Source organism: Trachurus japonicus, chromosome 5 (genome assembly GCF_045865225.1).
Source record: "Trachurus japonicus isolate A0001 chromosome 5, Traja_1.0".
NCBI classification, from domain to species: domain Eukaryota; kingdom Metazoa; phylum Chordata; class Actinopteri; order Carangiformes; family Carangidae; genus Trachurus; species Trachurus japonicus.
This window is the reverse complement of record NC_140911.1, coordinates 3,314,927-3,335,828: the sequence shown is the minus strand read 5'-3', so window position 1 is coordinate 3,335,828 and position 20,902 is coordinate 3,314,927. Positions and strand designations below refer to the sequence as shown.

Genomic DNA, 20,902 nt, shown 5'->3' with positions numbered 1-20,902 from the left:
CCCGCAACACGGGGAAGATCTATGTGTTTTTTATGACTCTATTGTGGAGTCACTTGTTACCTCCAGTAGGCCACTTTATAAAACTCAGTCTAAGGTATATAATGTTAAACCAGGCTGGAACGATTATGTGGCAGAGCTTCATGGGGCAGCCAGAAAAGCATTCAAAGCTTGGGTAGATTCAGGAAGAGGCAGACAGGGGCCTTTATTTGAAGAGAAGAAACGTGCTCATGCAAATTTTAAATATGCCCTTCGATTTATTAAAAAACATGAGAAGTCTATGCGATCTGATTCACTGGCTAAGAAGTTGCAAAACAATAGTGTTCATGATTTTTGGAAGGAAGTCAAATGTATAAATAATTGCAAAATGACTTTACCATCGAACATTGAAGGGATCAGTGATTCTGACAAAATATCCCAGATGTGGAGACAACATTACTTTGAATTGTTTAATTGTGTGAGAAGTAATCAATTTGAAGTGGGCACTGCTGATACAGATGTGAACATAGCTATAAATTTAGAAGAGGTACACTCTGCAATTTTAGGATTAGATGATAATAAATCATGTGGCGCTGATAAGATAACTGCTGAACATCTAAAACATGCAAGCAAAAAAATCTGTATTTTACTTGCTATCTGCCTGACAGGTTTACTCAGTCATGGAATCCTGCCTGACTCTATGCTGTCTGTTTTATTAGTGCCTGTAGTTAAAAACAAAGCAGGCAAAATAAACAGTTCGGAGAACTACAGACCAATTGCATTGGCTAGCATATTATCAAAAATTGTGGAGAAAATCCTCCTCAATAGGCTGGAAGAGTACATAATCACAAGTGACAACCAGTTTGGTTTTAAACAGAAACATGGTACTGACATGTGCATTTTTGCTTTGAAAGAAATTTTAGACAAATATAATAGACAGAACTCAACAATATTTATGTGTTTTATAGATGCCTCTAAGGCCTTTGACCGCATTAATCATGAGAAATTGTTTAATAAATTGCGTGTTAGAGGGGTCCCAACATGGATTTTAAGAATTCTTGTCTACTGGTATGCTCAACAGACTTTTCAGATAAAATGGGGAAATTCTGTGTCAGAACCCTTCCGAGTTAGTAATGGGTGAGACAGGGTGGTATACTGTCCCCGTTCCTTTCAATGTATATATGGATGACTTGTCACACAGCAACTGAATGTATGTAATACAGGGTGTATGGTTGGCTCTATGTTAATTAATCATCTTATGTATGCTGACGATTTAGTAATTTTTTGCCCATATAGTGCTGGCTTACAACAGTTATTGAAAATATGTTCACAATATGGCCTCGACTTTGACATCAAATACAATGCAACTAAGAGCAACATTATGATTGTCAGAGGTAAAGGTGATAGGAAATTAGTTTTCCCTGAATTCTTTTTATCTGGTTCTGTTCTTAAAGAATGTAATGAAGTGAAATATCTTGGTCATCATATTGTAAACGATATGTCTGATGATAGAGACATAAACAGACAGTGTCGGAGGCTTTACTTGCAGGCCAACATGCTTGCACGGAAGTTCAGTATGTGTACTAGTAATGTCAAGGTAGCGTTATTTAGAGCATACTGTACTCCTCTGTATACTGCACACTTGTGGAGCGTTTACAGTAAAAAAAACATGCAGAGACTAAATGTGGCCTACAACGATGGCATGAGGATGCTTTTAAAGCTACCCCGATGGTGCAGTGCCAGTGAGATGTTTGTTAATGTTGGAGTGCCAAACTGCTCTGCTGTAATACGCAATCTTATGTATAAATTTATGTGCAGGCTATTAGCCTCTAGAAATGATATCATTTTGTTTCTGTGTGATGGTGAGAAGAGCTCATTAAGGTTCTCCTCAAGACTGTGGAGCCACTGGCGCTCCAGTCTGTATGTGAGGGCTGATGTCTGTCCCTCTGGGACCGTATCTGGTTGATATTGATGGCTATGTCTGTGATCGATGTTTGTTTTATATTAACTTTATTGTCTGTCTTTTATGTATTTTTAGTCCCTATGGACCTCTGATTGTGTCCTTAATAAAGTCTTATTATTATTATCAGCAGTCTGCCTGTAGGTGGCAGCAGCCGCTTTGAACGCGCAGGAAGAAAACACCGTAGAAGAAGCAGCAACAACAACAGCTGTGAATGGAGGAATTTTTTTTTCTTCCTTTTTATCAAAAACCTCCTGGTCCATAAAACCTGTGAACTCTGAGAACAAAGACGGTAAAGTTTATTTTAACGTTCATGCCAGTTTGTAACAGGAAGTTGTTTGCAGCCAGCGGCCTCGGTGGGGCCGACATGTTGCAGGACAGCAGTCCGGGTTTGGAGCTCTGCAGCGGGGATGGAGAGAAGCAGGAAGCCGCTCGGTCTGGTGGTGCTGCTGCTGCTGCTGCTGCTGCTGCTGCTGCTGCTGCTGCTGCTGCTGGAGCCGCCGCCGTGCAGCAGGGATTCGAACCGGTACCGGGGCTGGTGGACCTGACACCTTTGCCGTCGTCGCCGTCGTCCAGGTAGGGATGTTATGCTCGAAGCAGACGGTTCGACAGTATCGATCTTTCAAATCAGGAGTTATCGCGACAAGATGTGACTTTCCAAATGAAGCTTCATTAGGGATCATAGACTGTAAAAAGATGTTAGGGATATTTTGCGTGCGTTGTTGTGGTAGTTTCATTGATTAACAACCAGAGAGTGGGCGTATAGGAAAGATTAGTAGCCTACTCTCACCAGCATTGTCATAACTGTCCCTAGTAGTAGCACAAGCATTTCCCAATTTTCTTCTACATTTTTGTATTTTGTAAATATCATTTTTGTATTTCTATCAATGTTGCATATCTTTATTAGCCTACATACAGCATGTTATGAAGACACAATCACGTTATAACCCAAGTGTAACAGAACAGTCCAAAATCTCGAGATGCACACATAGAACCTTAATTGTTACATACACCACATGAGTTTAGTTTAGTTTAGTTTAGTTTATTCGTTTAATATAGGACAATGTGCAATTACATTAATCATTTAAAAAAAGAAAAGAAAAGATGGTTGCACCAGATTTAGCTCCCAGCTAATTTCCATCTGTAGTCCCTACACATAACATAAAAGTAATGAAATACTCAGAATACAAGCTATTATACAAAGATGACACCTTGCCCCTTTATTGTTTCGTGCAAATGCTATGTTGACTTAAAGGTTGACCAGCAGATGTCGCCATGTTTAATTGTATCAAATGCTAGTTCGAAACACAGAACCATTTCAACACAATTGCTTCATATTGATTCAGTGGTTCAGAAAGCTTCGGTTTCTCCATCACTACGTCCAGGTTTCTGCAGGTGGAGCTGGAGCTGAACGCCCACCTGCAGCGGCTGAGCTTCAGCGACCCAGTCCGGTTCATCTACAGCCCGCTGGACTACGCCTGGGAGCCGCACCGCTGCTACGTGGAGCGGTTCTGTCAGGCCGGGCAGAGCATCCTGTTCCTGGGCATGAACCCCGGACCCTTCGGCATGGCCCAGACCGGGGTGAGTCAGGGAGGGAGTGGTGCGTTCACGTTCAGGTTCAGGTTCCTGTCAGTGTGATCAGTACAGAATGACCCTCCTCCTTTAGGTTATTTGTGGGGATCCCCACCTTTATAATCACCACATGAATAAGTCAACAGAAACTTACATTACATCTCTACAATAGGTATAAATCATCATCCTAACTCAGAAAACATACATAAGACACTCTTACACTTATAAAATAAGAAGGCAAAACAAATCAACAACAGAAAAAACCTTCATAAAACCACATAAACCAGTATGTGTGTTTAGTTTAGTGTATTAGTTTATTAAGGGACTGTGTGCAATGACATTAAAGCAGAAGTAAGTGATCCGGTCGTTTAGGCTAACTTCCTGTCAGCAGATGGAGTTAGCAGTCCCCGCCCACGTCCCTACGTCACCACATTCATGCGCATCCCTTGGCTGCACACACAGAGAGGACCGCCCCTTTATGCTGTTCTCTCTCCTCATTGGATAAAGGTTGTAGGATACAAGGAAAGTCTTCTCCTCGGCCTTACAGCAGAGCAGAGTGACTGAGAGACCCGTGTTTCAGACCAAACACTCTATGTAAGTGATTGCTGTCGGAAGTTATAACTATTTAAGACTTACATTAACACAAACATTCTGCTTACTCCTGCTTTAAGCGACAGTTGTGCCATGACATGAATCATGAAGAGATGGTTGCACCATATTTGGCTCACAGCTAATTTCCATCTGCAGTCCCAACATATAACATATAAAAAATACACAGAAAACACACAGCACAAACTACTATACAAGGGAAAACCTACATTACATAGAATGACACAAATAGACAACAGACAACACAGAAACAGTTTCCACATCTAAAAAGACCAAAAGTGCAATACATTTGAGAAAGGTGTACCCTACTGTATATCGTCAATCAAGAAAAGTTAAGTCATACATGATACAAAATATGATAAAACATTTTAAAATTCCAAATTCCTATTTCACAAGATTTTAAGATAATTCCATAGATTGAATGCGTTAAGAGGAACTAAAATACATTTTTTAAGAGACTAACTGAGTAACAAATGCCCTGCTTTTGAGAGTGCAGGCAACAATGTGTATGCATGCATGAACCTTGCACGGATTTTGCATTGTCTCTCAGCACCTTGCATGATCAGGTGTGGCTCGATTAATCTGTCGATTATTTAAACAATGAATCAGTTAGTTGTCTGGTCAATATTAAAAAATGTAGAAAGATATCAATCAGTGTTTCCCAAACCACAAGACCACGTCCTCAAATGTCTTGTTTTGTCGACAAACCAAAGAGCGAATTCTGTCATTTTTAACATTGCTGTTTGGCGTTAGAGTAAATGTAGTAAAGAACGACATTAAAGCAGCATCAGATATTTTTACAGCAATAAATAATCTGAATTATTCACAGTTTATTGTCATGAAGGAACAAAGAAACCAGAAATATTCACATTTTAGAAGCTAGAATCAGAGAATTTGGACTTTTTTTTTCATAAAAAACGACTCAAACCGATTATACGATTATCAAAATAGTTGACGATTAATTTAATAATCGATTATTTTGTGATTAATCGATTAAGCTGCAGCTCTAACACACACACACATACACACACACACACAGTTTGTCATGTCGTCTAGTCTGCAGTGAGGTGACGTGTGTGTCTTCTCCCTGTCTCCTCTGCTCAGGTTCCCTTCGGCGAGGTGAAGTCGGTGGTGAACTGGCTGCAGATCAGCGGCGAGGTCGGCCGCCCTCGGGACGAGCACCCGAAGCGCCGCATCACGGGACTCTCGTGCACCCAGAGCGAGGTGAGCGGCGCGCGGTTCTGGGGCTTCTTCAGGAAGTTGTGCGTGGAGCCGTCGCGGTTTTTCCGTCACTGCTTCGTGCACAACCTCTGCCCGCTGATCTTCATGAGCGCCAGCGGGAAGAACCTGACGCCTCCCGAGCTGAAGGCGGCCGAGCGCGACGCCCTGCTCGCCCTGTGCGACATCGCCCTGTGCCAGGCCGTCGAGGCGCTGGGCGTCTCCATGGTGATCGGGGTCGGGCGCGTGGCGGAGCAGCGGGCGCGGCGGGCTCTCTCCGCCGCCGGCGTGGACGTGCGGGTTGAGGGCGTCATGCACCCGTCGCCCAGGAACCCGCTGGCCAACAGAGGCTGGGAGGAGGTTGCTAGGGCCAAGCTGGAGGAGCTGGGAGTCCTGTCGCTGCTTAGCAACACATGAGAGAGGAAAACAACAACAACAACAACAACAACAACAGCTGGTACACATCTGTTCAGCAGCTGGACTCCTCTGCTGTTTCTCTGGCTTTATTTTCAGACACTTTCCCGCTCAGGACTAGGGCTGTTCGATTAATCGATTTGAAATCATAATCGAGATTATTTGGAATTGTAAAAATCAATTTTTTGAAATCGTAAAAATCGATTTTTTACTCTAACTAGGGTAATTACGGTAACACCAGAATCCAAACCAATCAAATTATCGAGGGACGTATACAAACTTGCGGCGTTATTCTGAGATTCCTGGCATTTCCTGGTTGCCGTTTTTCACATCTTTGAGTGTTTTTTCCTCTCATATTCTCCTCTCTCTGATAACTAGCTTATCAACCAATAAGAAGTGTTTAGGGGCGGGACACTGCCCCGAAATGTCGTTCAGATAGAGACAACGTGAGCGATAATTTCAGGGTTGAGCGACGGCGTGATGTCGCTCACGGCATGTCAGGACAGGCTGATTGAAAAGTACGCATTCTAATCACTTTTCCTCGCTCGCGTCGCTGTCGCATCGCTGTATGTCAGGACGGGGTGTAAGCCCCCGTTCATGAATCTGGGCTGCGCTGAATTATGGTAATGACTGCTGCCTCCTTCCTCCCCATCACGCTCTCCCACTGCTCTCCCCACACACTGTAAACAAGCATGTTGGCATTTTGCTAAGACCAGCGAGGAGTTCGTTGCCAAAAAGACCAACGGACCTTTTCCACTACACAGTTACAGCTCTCACGGTCCATTAGGTCCATTTAAAAAGACACAAACGGCACACAAAAATCGTAATCGGAAATCGATTTTTCAGAGAAGAAAATTGAGATTTTATTTTAGGGCAAAATCGAACAGCCCTACTCAGGACGAGTATTTTACACTAATCTAACTACTGTATAAGCTTCATATGTGAAGCACGAGCTTGATAAAACAGCACTGAACTGTAAATCTTTGTTACACAAAAAGTATACGTTGTGTCCCTTTTTTTTGTCTTTTCTATTATTACGTCTATTTTCTACTATAAGCTGTTTAATTTCTCTCCTCATTCTCATATAAAATCACTATTTTAGTTGATGCTACAACAGACAGCAGACATTTGATTGGTACAGAAAAAACCCTCTGTAAAAAAATGAATGAATGTTCAGGTCACAACTTGTCCACCAGAGCGTTGTGGAGTTGTTGGATTGTGTATTTGATGAGTTTGATGAGGGACAGGGGACCTGTACCATTCACCTCCATTGTGTTCACTGAGCAGCTCACGTCTCTGCCCCGCTGATCTCAAAACAACATGCACCGATAATTAAAGGTAATAATGAACCTACTGCTATGACTATAGGGATTATGGTGAGAGGAGGTCTGACTAAATGTTGAACTATCCCTTTAAACATTACAAATAATATTTTGTATAAAAAAAGAAGAAAGAAAAGCTGTTAAACATTGTTCATGCTGGATTACTGCAGACCTCTTGTTCTTTTATTTTTTTAAATAGATTATTTTAATTATCATTTGTTTTGATTTTTTTTAATGTATTTTTTTCCAGGGGTTTCTCCCCAGAGTCTTGAAACAAAGAGTTTCCTGTTTTTAAATAAACTTCAAATAATCCAATATCAGATAACTACCTTTCTTCTGCTGTTACTCCACCAAAGACTTGTTGTGTTGTTTACACACTCATCATGTTGATGAATCATGCTAATCATTAGCATGCTAAGTGTTTATGATGTAATGTTGATGAAAACAAGTCACAGTTGAGAGAAAAAAAAAGAATGAATGCTGTTATTATTGAGACACTTGAATATAAAACTGAAAATTGTTAATCTGATCAATAATATCTCTGTTTTCTGAAAAAAAGAAAAGAAAATCTCTTGTTAATCCTCTACAGTCTGCAGCTCTGAGGTTTATTCTGGATTTAAATGAGATCTGAACAAAATTAATGTCAAACTTTCAAGGTTGTTGTTTTGTTTTTCTTCTTCCAGCATCGATTTCCTGCTCACGGCTCTGCTGCCTAAAGCGACACCACCACCAAGTGTCCACAACAGAAACCAGCTTCTTACGCAATCTTTTTTTAAAGAGTTGTTTTCATTAACAGAGGCTCTAACTACAGCATGTCTGTGGGGCACAGCAAACATTTACAGTTTGTGACAGTGACACACTTGCACTTTTTTTTATTCATTGTAAGGTGACAGATAGGTGCCTTTGAAATGAAATGTATTATTATTATTATTGAACTCACAGACACACTGGACATGAAGAGGATTTTTGAACATCAAATCTATGGTTTAAATGAAAAAATAAAACACACATACTGTAGATCATAATATTGTATCTAATCTGACAACAACAGCAGCTGCTACAGAAATACTGAAGATAATTCATCACTTCTGTTTCTTTAAGATGCAGAAACCTGCAGAAAGTGTGTCACACGTTCAATAAGACGAAGTGTTTATGTGTTGCTGCAGTTTGAGGCTCTGATTTCAGGACATTGAGCTCATTTAATTTGTTATGAAGCAGCTCAGAGCTCAGTGTCCTCCCTCCTCCTCCTCCTCCTCCTCCTCTGTTTCTACTCAGAACTGAGCTGAGTGAGAAGCTCCAGATCAGATCTCTGTGTGTGTGAACCAATGATGGGAGTTGAAGTCCACGCCGTTGCTTCGCCTCGTGAGGAGTCGTGCACTAATGAACCACAACTCCCATGATGCTCCGTCTGCAGCATCGCCGCCGGCCGGCTACACGTGCTTCAGCAGAAAGTTGTGAAACTCTTGCACCTGACAGGATTCCTCTTCAGACTGATGCAGCTCAGGCTTCATGAAGCAGCAGAACAGAGAACAGAGACGATTCTCAGCAGAACAAGGTAAGAATCAAAACATGATCATCACACAGCTTGCCTGTTTGCTTATTAATCAAAACGGTAACACTTTATAAAAAGTACACATTATTAAGCATTAGTTTAGCATTAAATACTGAATCTGTTATTTATAACACATGAATACTCATTAGTATGTCGTTCATAAACACAGTTAAAATGTTTTACTCATCATTGAGTAGCACAACTGTATTTATAAACTACATACTAATGAGTATTCATGCGTTATAAATAAAGAATTCAGTATTTATTAATGCTTAACTAATGCTTAATAGTGTGTAGTTATTATAAAGTGTTACCGTCAAAACATATAGTTATTAGCTAGATCAATAACAGGAGGTTCACATGTTAACTTGTAAATAAGAAATAAAGAAGATATAAGATGATTTTTTTTAATTAGGGGCAAATATTTAAGAAGAAATTATGACTTAAATGTACATTTATTTGAAATATGACATTTTATTTGTGTTATTCGTGGAAGCAGGTTAAAAAAAGTGTTGTAATATGAAGTGAAGCTGTTAAAAACAGATGTAAAACTGCAACTAAAACCTGTATTTCTGTATGCTTTTTGATATAAATTGTGATGCAGATGGATTATTGATCATTTTTATTGTTGGAAACGGTTTAAAAAGTTGATCCCACAGCTATAAATCTTCCTCCGGACGCCACAGATTGCACAGCATGAGCTCAGCGCTCAGTGCCATATGAGCTTGTTGTTGATAAACATATAACCAGGCCATAGGCGACCGCTGTTGTGACCACGCTGCATTTCTGGCCTGACTCTCCGCTCTCAGCTTTCACCAGCTGTTCTTCTGCTGCAGACTGAAACCGGAGCCACTCTCACCGCATCCTTTCTTCCTAAACAGCTCGTTTTTCCTCGCACCCATGGACAAACAGTCCGGCACGGTGGTGTTTCGAAATGTGGGGCAACTGTACTTCCCCCAGACCAGAGTGGAGTGTCACTACAGCCTGACCGCCGAGCACCAGTGGAGCAGCAGTGACTGGATCGGGATCTTTGAGGTACAATCATACAACCACCAACCCTCCAGAACAGGAGAATAAACTCTGTGTCTCAGTGCTGATTGGTTATGGTCTGTCCCGCCACAGATGGGCTGGAGCTCGATGAAGCAGTATCACACTTACACATGGGCTCTGGTTCCTGAGGGCTACACCGAGGGAACCAGTGTGAACGGCTGTGCACTCTTTCACGGTGAGAATGAGGTTATGGAGTAAAAGAGTATCACCATGAAACTTCCCAAGTTTATCACTTACATTAAAAGGATAGTACAATATTTTGGCAAATTGGTCCATTGCCATAATCCCTATAGTCATAGCAGTAGGTTCGTTACCTTTAATTGTCGGTGCAAGCTATTTTTAGAACGGCGGAGCAGAGCCGTGGGCTGCTCAGAGCTACGCTACGGAGGCTCATGGGATTTCTTGGTTTCCCTCATCAAACTCATCAAATACACAATCCAACAACTCCACAACGCTCTGGTGGACAAGTTGTGACCTGCACATTCACCACGCTATGAGATAATAACACAACGTTACCAGACAGAGTTGTTTTAGAGGGAAATTCATGCAAAACCGCTGATGCACGTTGCCTTCAGGGGCAGTTTTTCATCAAGCAGTCTCTGTATTTACCTCTAAAACAACTCTGTCTGGTAATGTTCTGTTATTAACTCATAGCGTGGTGAATGTGCAGGTCACAACTTGTCCACCAGAGCGTTGTGGAGTTGTTGGATTGTGTATTTGATGAGTTTGATGAGGGAAACCAAGAAATCCCATGAGCCTCCGTAGCGTAGCTCTGAGCAGCTCACGGCTCTGCTCCGCCGTTCTAAAAATAGCTTGCACCGACAATTAAAGGTAACGAACCTACTGCTATGACTATAGGGATTATGGCAATGGACCAATTTGCCAAAATGTGGAACTATCTCTTTAAAATATGTAAATGAGGCAATATGCGCTAATTTGCATACTTTCCCAGAAACAGTTATTTGTTGACATATTAGAGTCAGAAGTTCATTTTATCACTCTGTAAATGAGAAAATACTGTCACCAGCCCCTAAAAAAAAATTCAAATTTCTCCATGTTTTTAGGAATAAACTGTTGTATAAATCAGGCTGTGAATGATATATCAACAACCCCCTCGGTAAAAACCTTCAGAATATAGAAAGGGATCAAAGTGGAAGGTTTGGTGCCTGTAAGTGCTGCTGAAGTGGAGATTTCTAGCTCAGAGTCTGAGTCTGAAAAACTCATTTTGAGAAGTTAGTAAACCAACTCCTGCACAGACACCAGATTTAAAACTCTGTCTCCTCCTGGTGGCAGCCTGCTACCTGCCCCGTCCCAGCGCCGTGGAGTACCAGTTTGTGTACGTGGATAAGATGGGACAGGTGAGCGCCCGCAGTCGGCCTTTCACCTTCTGCGCTCCCAAACCTCTGGAGGAGCTGGAGACCCTGAAGGAGGAGCGAGACGAGGAGGACGGAGAGGAGGAGGAGCTGCTCCTGGTCGTCCCCAGAGCTCAGCTGCTGCAGGTGCAGAGCGCGAGGAAAAAACAACTGATCCAGATGTTTAATCATATTCATATTTGTACAAACCTCACTGTTTTTATCTTCTCCAGAGTCGACTGGAGGAAAGCTTGAAGAAACAGGTGGAGCTGCAGCGGGCCGTGGTCGAAGCGCAGGAGGAGACGGAGAGAGAGAAAGAGAAGAGCAGGAAAGAAAAGTCGGAGTGGGAGAGTGAGAGACGAGCGATGACGGAGGAAATCTCAGAGCTGAAAGTAAACCTGCGACACAAGTGTGACATGTTGAAGAAGATGGAAGGAAAACACCAGGTATGAACGAGTTGCTGTGTGCAGAGCTAAAAGTCACAATTGGGGGAATTCATATAATAAATTTTCAGTTACCCGTTAATTTACAGGATGTTAATTATGTGATAATGTCAAGAAATAACCTAGAAATAGCAATTAATTGCACCATAATGTGTAGAAATAGCCTAGAAATAACAATTAATTGTCATAATGTATAGAAATAGCACTAGAAATAACAATTAATTGCATCATAATGTGTAGAAATAGCCTAGAAATAACAATTAATTATGCCATAACCTATAGAAATAGCCAAGAAATAACAATTAATTGCATCATAATGTATAGAAATAGCCTAGAAATAACAATTAATCGTATCATAATGTGTAGAAATAGCCTATAACAGTAACTTTTATGGTGAGCAAGTAAGTAAAATTGAATTATATTGCACTTTTCTCAGAGAGGACTCAGAAAATGCTTCCCATGGTTAAAATACTAATCAAAACTACAGACAGGATTACAGTACAACAAAAATACACAGAATAAATTACAGTAAATTAATTGTTAGTAATGTCGAGAAATGAAGCCATGAAATAACCATTGATTGCGTAGAGGTAGCCCAGAAATAATTGATTGTAAATCCACAATTGCATGGCCTTTCCCAAAAACTTTAAATCATGAAAAGCATGTGTAATCTTTTGCTTTTATGAAAAACATGACATTACTGTGAAATTGACTGGTATTTCTAAGGCTATTTCTTGACATTATCACCTAATACCACGTAATTACCCGTTTTTCTTCTCTCCATGACACTGAAAGGATGTGAAGTATAGTGAGGAAAGTCTGACCTGTGAGCTGAGTAAACTTATGGCTGAGAAGGTTCAGCGCGAGCAGCGAATCAAAGACCTGGAGGACGAAGTCAAAGTCCTGACTGACAGGGAGACAGAGGGAAACACGGAGCTGGACAGGCAAGTGTGAGAGACGATAACGTAATGTTGTGTTCTTAAAGGGGAATTGCTGTTTTTTACAATCTGGACCTTATTTCTAGCATAAAATACGATCATTTACTCACCCAGATAACTTTGGTGTTGTTACAAGTCGTTCTGATGAAATTAGAGTCTACAGGGCAGCAGAATGCAGCCTCTAAATAACACATTATCTGCAGAGAAACTCCTTCATTTCACCAATATTTAGTTATGATAGGCTAGTGCTATTCCCCTCTGAGTCCGGGGTTAGCTGTTATCAACATCCGGGGTCTGTAGGTTGACCTACTGACCTCTGATCTGGATGATGTCATCTCTGAGCGCTGCCCGGCTCATTCTGATAATAATCATTCCACTTTGGCATTTGGGTCCATTTTTATCTCAACTAGCCGGAGCTTTAGTGAGTCCAGGTTGAGGAGAGGAAGCCTGTGGAAGCTGAACTTCATCCAGCTGCTCATTTTGTTCTGACAAGTCAGAAACACGCAGAAACGAACCGTAGCAGTAGCGGTAGCAACAAGCCGCACCGCGCTCAGAGATGACATCATCCAGGTCAGATGTCAGTAGGTCAACCTACAGACCACGGATGTTGATAACAGCTAACCCCAGACTCAGAGGGGAATAGCACTAGCCTATCATAACTAAATATTGGTGAAATGAAGGAGTTTCTCTGCAGATAATGTGTTATTTAGAGGCTGCATTCTGCTGCCCTGTAGACTCCATTATACGGATATACGCGGCTCTCGGCTGGAGATAATTTCATCACAACGACGTGTAATGACACCAAAGTTATCTGGGTGAGTAAATGATCGTATTTTATGCTAGAAATAAGATTGTAAAAAAAAACGGCAATTCTCCTTTAATCTTGATCTTGATCCATCTGGTCCCTTGGATCCTAACTCTATACTGTGTGTGCTCTCCCTGCTCTGCACAGGCTGAAGGACAGAGTGAAGAAAATGTCCAGTCAAATGAAACACGATGAGGAAAAGAGAAAGTCTCTGCAGGTTATTATTGGTTTCTTCCTATTCTTGGTGTTGTGTATCACAGGTAGTTTGAGGACACGCAGACACGTGTGAAGGAGCAGTAGCAGGACAGGTTCAGATGTTCAGGTTAGATCAAGCACAAAAAATTTGCTTTCACTGGCAGATTTTTCTACTTATTTCAAGTGAAAATTAGTTTGAAACAAGTGAAAATGATCTAAAAATAAGATTATTTTTAGGTGATGAGTCTTATTTTAAGTGGAAAGAGGTTAGTATTGAGTAGAAATTAGACATTTTGACAAGAAATAAGACAAATATTCTTGGAAAGATTTAGAGTTTTTGCAGTGTGTCTCTCTCTCTCTCCTCAGGCGGAGAACGAGGCCGACCTGCTGGAGGTGCGGTGCCTTCAGGAGCGTCTGGATGCCAGCGAGCTGGTGGCGGAGAGCGTGCGGCGGGAGCTGCGGGAGCTGGGGACGCGTCAGGCGCACACGCAGACGGAGCTGCACCAGGCGCGGCTGCAGGCGGCGCAGCTCAGCCTGCAGCTGTCGGAGGAGAACCTGCTGCTCAGGGAGGAGCGGGCCAACTGGGCGCTGGAGAGAGAGGCCGTCAAACACAACGCAGAGGTGACGAGTCTTTAGTTTAGTTCAGTTTATTAAGGGATAGTTCAACATTTAGTCAAATTCTCTATAGTCTCAGGAGTAGGTTCATTACCTTTAATTGTCGGTGCATGTTGTTTTTAGAACGGCGGAGCAGAGACGTGAGCTCTTCCTTCATCAAACTCATCAAATACACAATCCAACAACTCCAAAACGCTCTGGTGGACAAGTTGTGACCTGCACATTCACCACGCTATGAGATAATCATGTAACATTAGAGACAGAGTTGTTTTAGAGGCAAATGCAGCCGCAACTACATTCCAGACACGGCTGCTGGGCGGAGGGATTTCAAAAGCGCAAGTAGTTCTGAGTATTTGCGTCATGTGTCGTAATGTTACAGAGTTATACGTTATTATCTCATAGCGTGGTGAATGTGCAGGTCACAACTTGTCCACCAGAGCGTTGTGGAGTTGTTGGATTGTGTATTTGATGAGTTTGATGAGGGAAACCAAGAAATCCCATGAGCTTCCGTAGCGTAGCTCTGAGCAGCTCGCGACTCTGCTCCGCCGTTCTAAAAACAACATGCACCGATAATGAAAGGTAATGAACCTACTGCTGTGACTATAGGGATTATGGTGAGAGGAGGATTTCTCAAATGTCTTGTTTTGTTCACAAACCAAAGAGAGGCTCAGTTTATTGTCATTAAGGAACAAAGAAACCAGAAATATTATTAAGGGATAGTTCAACATTTTGGCAAATTGGCCCATTGCCATAATCGCTATAGTCATAGCAGTAGGTTCGTTAACTTTATTTGTCGGTGTAAGCTATTTTTAGAACGGCGGAGCGAAGCAGCAGGCTGCTCAGAGCTATGCTATGGAGGCTAAAGGAATTTCTTGGTTTCCCTCATCAAACTCATCAAATACACAATCCCAAAACTCCAAAACGCTTTCGTGGACAAGTTGTGACCTGCACATTCACCACGCTATGAGATAATAACACAACGTTACGAAACTGAGCCGTTTTCGAGGAAAATACAGAGACTGCTTGCTGAAAAACTGTCCCTGAATGCAATGTGCATCAGCGGTTTTGCATGAATTTAGCTCTGAAACAACTCTGTCTGGTAACGTTCTGTTATTATCTCATAGAGTGGTGAATGTGCAGGTCACAACTTGTCCACCAGAGCGTTTTTGAGTTGTTGGGTTGTGTATTTGATGAGGTTGATGAGGGAAACCAAGAAATTCCCTTAGCCTCCATAGCGTAGCTCTGAGCAGCTCGCCGCTCCACTCCGCCGTTCTAAAAATAGCTTGCACTGACAATTAAAGGTAACGAACCTACTGCTATGACTATAGCGATTATGGCTATGGGCCAGTTTGCCAAAATGTTGAACTATCCCTTTAAGAAGCTGTAATCAGAGAATTTTAATTTAATTTTTTTCTTAAAAAATGATTATTCAATTATCAGAAGAGTTGATGATTAATTTAATTATAGATAATTGTGCAATTCATCGATTAATTGCAGCTCTATATGCGACAAAACCAGAGCTTGGATTACTTGTTTAGTAGTTTGTGTTGTTAGATATTTAGAGCATCTCTTAATCAAAGATAGAATGTTTCCAATTTAGGTTATTATCCTCTCACAGTAATATGTATGTCCCATGATAATGTATGATAATTAATTAAAAGTATGATAATGATAATTTGACTCTTTAATTCTGCTGCTGAAGTCTGTCTGTCTGTCTGTCTGTTCTCCTGCAGATGGAGATGAAGAAGCTGCAGGAGCTGAGCGGCGAGGTGCAGAGGAAGGAGGACTGGCTGCAGGAGGAGAGGACGGAGAGGGAGAAACTGGAGCTGGAGCTGGAGAGAGAGAGAGAGTGCAACCGAGTGAGTAAATGAAGTCACACCTCATTTATATTATTTAATGCACAAACACATTCAGCTCTAAATATAGCAGCCGGGTCGCTGCATCGTCATCATCACCGTCATCATCATCATCACCAGCGGTTCAGGTTTCAGTTTGGAAACTGAAGCCGCTGCAGCTCCTTCATTACTCACACGCAGCACAAATAGAAAACCCTTCCAGGAACGGTGAGTAAACATTTCCTCTGAGCGCAGCAGGAGGAGAGGAAGACGTCAGGTCAGACAGACACGGTGAGGCGTTCAGGGACCCGCTGTAAAGCTGCTGCTGCTGCCCCCTTCAGGTGCTGCTGGGAGACGCCAAGAGAGAACTGCAGGAGCTGAAGGAGCTGAAGGCCGAGCTGAGCAGAGTCCAGACGGAGAGAGACCAGCTGCAGCTGGAGACACAGGCAAGAGCTGCACACTGGACACATGGACAACAACACAACATGGACAACAACATGGACAACAACACAACATGTCCAACAACATGTGTTGTGGCCATTTAAAGTATTTAAACCACAATTTTTATTTGTTGCACACATATCAGTTATGTTTACATAATTTGACTTGGTAATTTAGTTTTGTAGAAGTTTATTGCGTCACATTACTTGAATGCACATCGCTGGGGGGCGGGGCAAGTCAGAACAATGTCGGACAGGTGGATAGACTGTGGTTACATATAGTTTTTGACCACAACTATTGATTTACAACCTTAAAGTTACAAATTTAGTTGATTGGATGGTTTTTTCGTTACCTTTTGGAATTTGTTATCATTATGAACTCAACTTTTTCTATGTTTTTGCTTGCTTGGATAATAAACATCTAAAAGAAGTACCACGTGGTGATTTTTTGTTTGGAGGTGCGTTCAAACGCCACAGACCGTCCCTGTCCACGGCATGATATGCCGGTACAACATGTCCAACAACATGTCCAACATGTCAGCTGCATATTTCTGCATAAATAGTTAAGAAAGAAGCAGAAAAATATCAACATCAACATCTGATATTATGTTTCAGGTCTTTTCACAGTCTTGCACAATCAGCTGCCACATCTGATACAAGTGTGAAATATGAAACATTGCAGTTTTTCTCAGTCGCTTTGGTGCTTTTCTCAGATCAGAATGAAATTTCTCATAACTATTAGTTCAACCTCCACAACATTTATAGTCATTTGTGCAGATCATACACTTCTCTGCTGTTTTACAACATTATCATTTGCTTATGTCATGTCAGTCAAAATGAACTATACTTATGAACGCTGAATAGTCGTTTCCTGTAAAACTAATAGTCCTCATTTCATTGCTTGAGTCATTACATACAAAATTGTTGAACTAAATCTGTCAAACTAATTTTAAATGTTGGGAGAACCGCTGTAAATTCAATTATTCAAACATTTCAGGGAGAACAGGTACAGTATGTATAGTATTCAGCACTAAACACTCTGTACTGCACTACTGTCATTGTGTCAGGCATGAAGCTACAGTGGGACAAGAATTGTGCAATGGTGTTTGCAAACAATGTCATAAGGTTGAGAGAGAGATATAATGCAAGAATGACAATATCTTTGGGAATATTGAATCTGTTTAAATCTCTACAACTGACCGAGTGATGTAGATGAAAATATGTCTTGAGCATTTTCAGGTAGTGTCACCAAGACCTGACTTTTTTGCATTGGAAAATACTTACAGTAATAAACTGTCATAATGAAAACATGACGAAACCATTTGACTATCTTGTTCATAAACTCATCATTTTGACGACACTGACAGTTTCATTGACATGAATGCTTTTGCTTTTGCTTTTCTGACATCACTATTACGTAACCAAATGTTAATAGTGATGTCAGAAAAGCACCAAAGTGACTGAGGAAAACTGTAAGATAGACAGATAGACAGATAGACAGACAGACAGACAGACAGACAGACAGACAGACAGACAGACAGACAGACAGACAGACAGATAACCTCCTCTCTCTCTCCTCCAGGAGCTGCTGCTCTCCGTCTCTGAGCTCCAGCGGAGGTTGGGACTCGTCCCAGAGACTGAACCTGATGAGGAAACTCCCACATCTGTCTGTGAGTGACATGAAGCCTCAGCACATCTGCTCATCTGGAACCAACACCATGCTGAAGAGAGAGAGTGTGTGTGTGTGTGTGTCCATTCAAACAGCTCCTGACTCCTCCTCCTCCTCCTCCTCCTCTGAGGATGATGATGATGATGATGATGAAGATGAAGTGGTCCCCCCACCTTCCTCCAGGGCCGTCTCCTCGCCTCTCTTCCTCTCCGCTGACCGCGAGCGCCCGGACAGAGACGACGTCTCCGCTGCCGAGACCAGAGAAGACACGACCGACGCTCAGGTCCGTCCTCACACTCGCCTCCAAGCTGTAGAATGTGAATTATAGAAAAGAAACACACTTTTCTTTGATTTGTAAAATGACCGACAATATCTGAATATTTTCAGCCAATTAGGATATAAATATAGTAATAGACCCATATATACTAATTATATCTAACTACATATTATTTATTTATACTGTTGTTTGTTGTTTCTGTTTCCTCCCTCAGGATGAGAAGAGGAAGCTCTGTGAAGGGAAACAACTGATCCCAGCAGAACTCATCAACCCCATCCTCAGGTGACAAACCATCACACACACCTTGACCCTGATTTGAGTTATTTATGTATTTATTTCTTCTTCTATTTCTATTATTATTATATTTTTAGGTTTATATATATACTGTTTTTTTCTTTTCCTTTCTTATATTTGTGTTTTTTTATTCCTTTAATCTGCCACAGTTTTAGTTATTTTGTGGTGGGATGGGGTGTTTTTATTATGTAAAGCACTTTGTGTTGCATTTTCTTTAATTGGATGAAAAGTGCGATAGAAATGAAGTCTGCTTGAGTAGAAATGGGATTTCTTAAAGGGATAGTTCAACATTTTGGCAAATTGGCCCGTTGCCATAATCCCTATAGTCATAGCAGTAGGTTCGTTACCTTTAATTGTCGGTGCAAGCTATTTTTAGAATGGCGGAGCAGAGCCGCGAGCTGCTCAGAGCTACGCTACGGAGGCTAATGGGATTACAGAAATGCAGAGACTGCATGCTGACACGCATCAGCGGTTTTGCATGAATTTCCCTCTAAAACAACTCTGTCTGGTAACGTTCTGTTATTATCTCATAGTGTGGTGAATGTGCAGGTCACAACTTGTCCACCAGAGCGTTGTGGAGTTGTTGGATTGTGTATTTGATGAGTTTGATGAGGGAAACCAAGAAATCCCATGAGCCTCTGTAGCGTAGCTCTGAGCAGCTCACGGCTAAAAATAGCTTGCACCGACAATTAAAGGTAACGAATGGGGGGGTGCGTGGCGCAGTGGAGGCTACAGTCCTCAACGCAGGCATCCCCGGTTCGAATCCCGCGTCGGGCAGACCTTTCCTGCATGTCATTCCCCCTCTCTCTGCCTCCCCCTTTCCTGTCTATCTATACTGTGCTATCAAATAAAGGCAAAAATGCCCAAAAAATATATATTAAAAAAAAAAAAGGGTAACGAACCTACTGCTATGACTATAGGGATTATGGCAATGGGCCAATTTGCCAAAAAGTTGAACTATCCCTTTAAGTAGAAATGGGATTTCTTCATGTTTCTCGTCCTCCCCCTCTCTGCAGCGAGCTGGCTGACTCCCCCATGTGGTGACACAGTTCACCGCTGTAGTGCACATTCATGAAGACAAAGATGGCGACACGTTGAGATCATTCTACTGTTGTTGTTGTTTTGTAGCTGTTCCTATAGAAACTGTAGCGTCTGAGCTGCTGCAGACCGTTTGTTTGTGTTGTTATTACTGAACTTGATGGTTTTTCTTCCTGGTTGTTGAACTTGAACCCGTCTCCTCTTCATGGTCTCATTCACACTCTGATCTGCAGAAACAAAACTGTCCAGGAATCTCTCATCACTTTATTTGATCTTTAATAGTTTGAGTTGAAGTCGTTTCAACACTTCAGACCTGAATCTGCATGAGAGTGTGAATCCTGAAACCATGTCAAATGTGTGTGTGTGGGTGTGGGTGTGTGTGTGTGTGTGTGTGTTACAGACACGTGTGAAATGTTCTGTTGCAGCTTGTTGAGCAAAATGTCGAGTTGGTTAAAAAACAAACATAAAAAAAACAAAAAACTTGTAGATTTATTTATGATTTTCTCTTTTTTTTGTTGACCTTTATTGACCTGAACTGGTGCTGGAGTTTCTCTTTATTAAAATGTGACCAGAAGAACACGTTGGTGAGTCTGTCTGTGTTAATATGAGGTGTGACTCCTATAAAGGAACATTACAACAGCTTTATATTGTCTTTGTGTGTGTAAGTGTGTGTGAAAGTAAACCACAATCAAACATCTCAGAACAAAAAAAGCGCCTTTATAAAAAATACAAGAAAGACAACAACAAATAACAACTGAGCAACAATAAGCAACAAATGAGCCAAAAAAAGTATTAATTTTTCATAAAAAATATAAAAAACAAGAACAGATCGGCCTCGTTATCGTGTTTCTGAGTGTGTGTGTGTGTATGTGTATGTGTGCGTGTTTTGGTACAAGTCAAATAGAAACAGAGCTCCTGTGGTGCCTGAATCCCTGAACATGAAGACGAGTTATTTGCACACAACAGAGTCTGTGTTTAACAAAAAACAACAATAACAATGAAGTAACACATCAGTTAAAACAACAAACAACAATAAAATATATAAAGCACAGAGATAATAAACATGTTTCCGGTTTCTGTCGTCAACTCATCTAATATCATGAGATCTCCCACAGATGAACCCTCTGATGACCCCTGGACTGGATGTTTGTCCATCCACCTCTCACACTTTCCCAACTCCCCACGGTCAAATTAAAGGTCACTGGAGGCTGATTTTTGGCGAGGAGGTTTATCTTTGGGTAAACTCTGAATGTCCCGAGTTTCAGAATGAAAGTCCAATTTTTTGGACCCATAATGAATTTTAACCACATCCATGACCCTTCAAGTGG

General features: G+C 41.5%; 2 protein-coding genes across 3 annotated transcripts; both read left to right on the top strand.

Annotated features, from left to right (window-relative positions):
• The first annotated feature begins 2,126 nt into the window (after window positions 1-2,126).
• Window positions 2,127-6,086, top strand: LOC146986794 (single-strand selective monofunctional uracil DNA glycosylase-like). Its single transcript, XM_085777967.1, has 3 exons — window positions 2,127-2,512; window positions 3,322-3,517; window positions 5,222-6,086. Exons 1-3 carry the CDS (start codon window positions 2,250-2,252, stop codon window positions 5,750-5,752), a joined length of 990 nt encoding a protein of 329 aa, XP_085634093.1. The 5' UTR covers window positions 2,127-2,249; the 3' UTR covers window positions 5,753-6,086.
• Window positions 6,087-8,371: 2,285 nt separating this feature from the next.
• Window positions 8,372-20,153, top strand: LOC146986793 (calcium-binding and coiled-coil domain-containing protein 1-like). Of its 2 annotated transcripts, XM_085775614.1 has the most exons (14): window positions 8,372-8,626; window positions 9,505-9,658; window positions 9,746-9,848; window positions 10,967-11,172; window positions 11,259-11,471; window positions 12,264-12,412; window positions 13,359-13,428; window positions 13,773-14,027; window positions 15,755-15,880; window positions 16,198-16,302; window positions 17,879-17,966; window positions 18,061-18,248; window positions 18,457-18,524; window positions 19,553-20,153. In XM_085775614.1, exons 1-14 carry the CDS (start codon window positions 8,565-8,567, stop codon window positions 19,578-19,580), a joined length of 1,815 nt encoding a protein of 604 aa, XP_085631740.1. In that variant the 5' UTR covers window positions 8,372-8,564; the 3' UTR covers window positions 19,581-20,153. The 2 variants fall into 2 exon arrangements, with proteins under 2 accessions (XP_085631740.1, XP_085631741.1); XM_085775615.1 differs by lacking the exons at window positions 12,264-12,412; window positions 13,359-13,428 and having other exon boundaries at window positions 19,553-20,024.
• The last annotated feature ends 749 nt before the right edge of the window (window positions 20,154-20,902 follow it).